This window comes from Limulus polyphemus, unplaced genomic scaffold, assembly GCF_000517525.1.
Source record: "Limulus polyphemus unplaced genomic scaffold, Limulus_polyphemus-2.1.2 Scaffold2656, whole genome shotgun sequence".
NCBI lineage: Eukaryota > Metazoa > Arthropoda > Merostomata > Xiphosura > Limulidae > Limulus > Limulus polyphemus.
In genome coordinates, this window is record NW_013668266.1 from 164,388 (window position 1) to 169,626 (window position 5,239).

Consider the following 5,239-nt stretch of genomic DNA (forward strand, 5'->3'; position numbering starts at 1 on the left):
CTTAATGTAGTATACAATTGGTACATCAAACCTTTGGTACTTGGTGAAACTCCATAATTACAGAATTGAGGGAAAAATAGACACTTGAACATTTCACAATTACTTTATATATTAAGTATTTATTTATTAGTTGATAAATGAAGTCTTTGTAAAACATACAATTGTCTTCGTATTTTTCCTCAATTCTGTAATGTTGTATAGATATATGTGCATTAATTATAGATTATAAAATTAAGTTTCTATGTTAACAGAAATTCTCTGTGTGTATAATAGAGCTTTAAGATTTGGGGTCAACATGCTTATGTTGTACATGTTTATTGACAGAAAAGTCTGAAGTATAAACTTCCTACAAGTTTTGACAGCAAAGAGTACTTTAATCGTTGGAGGCCTCAATACCTTGTTGAACAGGAAGACATAAAAGCTGACCTGAACAGCATCGCTTCTGAAGAGCTAGTTATCGAAACAGAGGTTGCCGAGGAAAGAGAAGTTGGTATGTTGTGTGAGAGGATGTGGTTGATCTTGAGAAAAATTACTTGTAATCAGGCTGTGGAGTTTCTGTAAATGTTCATGAGTTCATGTAATTGCATTTGGAACAGAAATATTTATCAATCATTAATACTTGAAACTGTTGGTACTTGGTGAAACTCCATGCTTACAGAATTGAGGAAAACATTTCACGAATATTCATTACAACATGGTTTCACCAATAAACCTGTTGATACTTTTACTGGCGAAACCATGGTCGTAATAAATGAAATATATGGGGAACATACAGTATTTCTTTGTTTGATTTTTTCAACTCTTTATTAATCGTAATAGCTTTAAGGCTATGTTTATTTGGGGTCCACTATCAGTAATAAGTTACAATATTTTATTTTATGTACATGTACTAGAGTATTTCATTTTACTACATTTTACAAATAACTGTAGTAGTTATATCTTGAAAGGAGAAAAAAAATACTTTACTGTTTTAGATGGGTGAATTAAGTGAATTGTGTGAGGTTCATGGTAAAAAATTTTAGGTTGAAATAAATGAATTTTGCAGTCAATAGAACTTTAAATAATCAACCTGTATGATCACAATTTTAGATGAGCTTAATAATACTCAAATTAGGCATAATTTTAACACTGCTTTAAAAATTAATTTTTTACGTTTACATAGCTCTTAGTATACTATCAGTGAAGCTGTTATGTTATCAAGTGAAGCTATTACATTATCAGTGAAACTGTTGTTACGTTATCAGTGAAGCTGTTATTTTTATCAGTGAAACTGCTGCTTTGTTATCAGTGAAGCTGTTATTTTTATCAGTGAAACTGCTGCTACGTTATCAGTGAAGCTCTTGTTACGTTATCAGTAAGCTATTACATTATCAGTGAAACTGTTGTTACGTTATCAGTGAAGCTGCTGTTACGTTATCAGTGAAGCTGCTGTTACGTTATCAGTAAAGCTGCCATTACATTATCAGTGAAGCTGTTATTTTTATCAGTGAAACTGCTGCTACGTTATCAGTGAAGCTCTTGTTACGTTATCAGTAAGCTATTACATTATCAGTGAAGCTGCTGTTATGTTATCAGAGAAGCTGCTGTTACGTTATCAGTGAAGCTGCTGTTACGTTATCAAGTAAGGGCAGCTGTTACGTTACCAAGTGAAGCTGTTGTTACGTTATCAAATGAAGCTGTTGTTACGTTATCAGTGGAGCTGTTATGTTGTAGTAAGTGACAGAAAGTGAGATTTTAGATCTTGCTTACTGGGAAATGTATGCCATATTTTAGATATATAGTTAACTGCTGGAAATGCATAGTTTTTGTGTGAAGCTATTCTGCTGATTTTTTTATTCTTGTTTGAAACAATTTTTATGATTTACTTGTATCGTAGTGAAATATGAATGTTTCCCAGTTTGTGTGTGTTTCTTATGGCAAAGCCACATCAGGCTATCTGCTGGGTCCCCCGGGAATCGAACCCCTGATTGTAGCGTTGTAAATCCATAGATTTACCACTGTCCCACCGGGGAACATTCCCTGGTTTATGTGACTCACTTTTTTGTTGATTTATCATACTTTTGCCATGTGAAAGTCCTTTTTTTAACTTTAATAGTAAGTAGACTTTACATGTACATGTAAAAAAATAACTGTACTTGTTTCACACCAATACAAGTAGTTAAACAGTGCTCAGTATATTTGAATTTGTGTGATTTGGGATCAATCAAAAATGAAATTGAATACTTTGTTGATGTGTTGAATAATAAATGTTTCATTTGTTTAACAATGTGTGTGTAATAATGTTGAGTTTGATTATTTAGGGTTTCTTGGTCTACGTATGGCTCATCTTCTTCCAAGGTCACCAGCAAACCGCAGTTTTAGTGAAATTGAGGAAGAACAGGAACCACTGGATTTAGGGCCAGAAGGATCTGCTGAGCAGGAAGAAACTCCCGACAGTCAGAGTGTTTTGAGACTATTGGAGGAGGGAGAAAAGGTTTGTTTTCTTCTTGGACTAAGTTAATAAAAATGGTTTTCTCCAATTAAGAAAGGTTATTATTATTTTATTAACTAAGTTAATAAAAAATTAGTAAAAAAAACAATCCAAAATTTCATTTATGATAGAGACTATAATAAAAAAAAATCAAATAACGTGCCAACCATAATTATTTTTATGTTATGGAATTTTACAAAATAAGACATTGTCCAAAAGTAAGAAGACATACATACATACGTTACACAATAGATTAAAAAGTAATTTCATTTTCTTTTAAATCTTCCAAAAAATATAAATAATTTATTTTAAGGAAAATATTTTGTGAACTTCTTCTATTTAATGCAGTCTGTTATTGGATTATTATTTCTCTCCTCTGCTAAGCTGTTTGGAAAATATGTCAAATTATTCTTTTAACTTCATTCATCATGGAGTGTTGGTAATGGTTGAGACAGTTTTTAAATTTTGATTATTAATTTCCCTTATTATTAAAATTTTCCAAATATTAAATGTTTTATTTTCTACAAGCTGCTGATGTGAAAGATTTAAAGATTATTGTATTTAATTCATTAATTGTTACAATATATTTTTGTTAAGTAAAAGAAAGTGCATAAATATTTCATACAAAACTCTAAGTAAAACATAAGTATACAGTAAAATTAACATAAAAGCACTATTATAGATATCAATCGGCAAGAACATGAGACAGAATACATTAAATCATTGTGTGAAATTGTATAATGAACAAGATATTGTACTGTAGTGACATTTATTCAGGAATGTTTTTAGAGACAGTGTTAGGATTGTAGCTGTGTAGTTTGGTGCAGAGAGAGTTAACAAGAATATGTGCAGTATTAAAGGAATCCTTTAAACTGTACTTCTCAAATTCTACCAAGAAATTTTGTTTGCAAGAAAGACTTTTTTTCCCTTTTCCTTCTGGTAGGTTTAGTGGTAAGCGGAAGGACGTAAAACCTACAATAGGCACAGCACAAACAAACAAAATGAATAATTTTTCTTTGAAACAGTGTCTCACAACAAGATTTTGGAACACAAAGTTATAGAAAAACTGGTCAAGATGTATGAATTTTTTTTATGTTGAAACAAGATAGTATTTAGTAAATCTGACTTATATTTTAGGCTATTTGGTTAAATATTTTCACTATGAGAAGAAAACAAAAAATCAAGAAATCGGTAACATTCTCCAAAGTCTGCAAAGGGTTAAATTGATGATTATACACATTTTCTTAAAACTGAAATAACCCGTGACTCACTCCAACTGTTTTTTGCTATTTTACCATGAATTTAAATTTTCTTTCCATGATAAATTGTAAATAAATCCATAAAGTTATGATGTAAGATCTTCTTTTCCATCACTGTAGATCAGTTACATGTTTCGCTGTGCAAGGATTCAAGGCTTAGACACCAGTGAAGGTCTTCTCTTATTTGGCAAGGAACACTTTTATGTTGTTGATGGGTTTACCTTGCTTAAGACGCGCGAGATCAGAGATATTGCAACACTACCCGCTAAGTATGTTGTTTAATTTCCTTTTGCAGAATTACAACCTGTAATTTGACTTATGTAAAATCCTTAGATTAAAAAACATTTCATAAATATTTCTGTAAATGTGAACAAGAAGGTTCTCATCAGAATTACACAATCTTGGTTAAAAGTAATTATGAACCCTGATTTGTTCTTTTCAGTAATTTTACCTCTCACAAGTATCTTTAGATAATTCTTACAGTGCAGAACCACAGTTTATGTGTATGGTGTTTGTAATGCCCTCTTTCATCACAAATTGATGTTAATGTAGATTTTGAAAAATATGCAATATTTATAGCACTAATTCTTATCTACTCTTCACAGGATATTGTGTTTACGGCTGAAAGTTAGAATTTCTTCAAAACCTTTCTAACTCAGATGTTTTGAATGAATGGCAATTTCTTTCTTTTGAAATTTGGATATTTGCTAAGGATAACGTAAATGAGATTCCAAGAATCTAGCTTGTAGTATTTTATTTAATATCGAAGTGTTGTTTGTTGAAGAAAAACATGTTGGTGTTTTCATGATAACTTAGAGACATTGTAGAGATAATAATTTTTTTTTGTGTGCGTTTAGTATGGGTAAAAAAAGTTTGAAAAACCAAAGTGTACTATCAAGCACATATAAGAGAAATACTGGTGGGAAAAATTGTGGAAAATGTATTTTTAAATCCGTTTTTCTTATCTATTGAATATGTTTATCATAATAATTTTAACTTTTTTAAAAATATTTTAGGAAATTCGTTTTTCTTAATTATGTATTAATGATGCTTGTAATAACCTTATCTCAGTTTTTGACTCACGTAATTGTTTTTTCTATTTCATTTCTAATCATTGTCCTCGTATGAACAGATATTAATATAAAGTGTAAAAAAATGTGATGCTTGAATGTATGTTGAAAAATATTTGCAGCTTTATTTTATTTGAGGCTGTACTGAAATATTAATTGTTTTTTTCTTTTATTCAGCATGCATGACCCAATAATACCAAGCACATCTCCTCATACAAAGCACCAGAAACGTTTGTAAGTATATGATAAGTTCTTTTCACTTTATAATAAATTAGTGGGCTAGTTTAGGATAAACTGTTTAAACATTCATACATCTTGGTACTTAATACTGCTTTCTTCCCATCTTGGTACTTCATACTACTTTCTTCCCATCTTGGTACTTCATACTACTTTCTTCCCATCTTGGTACTTCATACTACTTTCTTCCCATCTTGGTACTT

The 5,239-nt window shown here is 30.6% G+C and overlaps 1 protein-coding gene across 1 annotated transcript in view; it reads left to right on the top strand.

Annotated features, from left to right (window-relative positions):
• The window catches only part of LOC106467550 (WD repeat and FYVE domain-containing protein 3-like), a 104,378-nt gene extending 99,341 nt beyond the window's left edge, over positions 1 to 5,037 (top strand). Inside the window, exons 47-50 of the mRNA XM_022395746.1 lie at positions 325 to 490; positions 2,301 to 2,473; positions 3,850 to 3,998; positions 4,977 to 5,037. Of these exons, the coding sequence (XP_022251454.1) occupies positions 325 to 490; positions 2,301 to 2,473; positions 3,850 to 3,998; positions 4,977 to 5,037 (549 nt within the window). The remainder of the gene's footprint in view (positions 1 to 324; positions 491 to 2,300; positions 2,474 to 3,849; positions 3,999 to 4,976) is intronic.
• Positions 5,038 to 5,239: the final 202 nt, after the last annotated feature.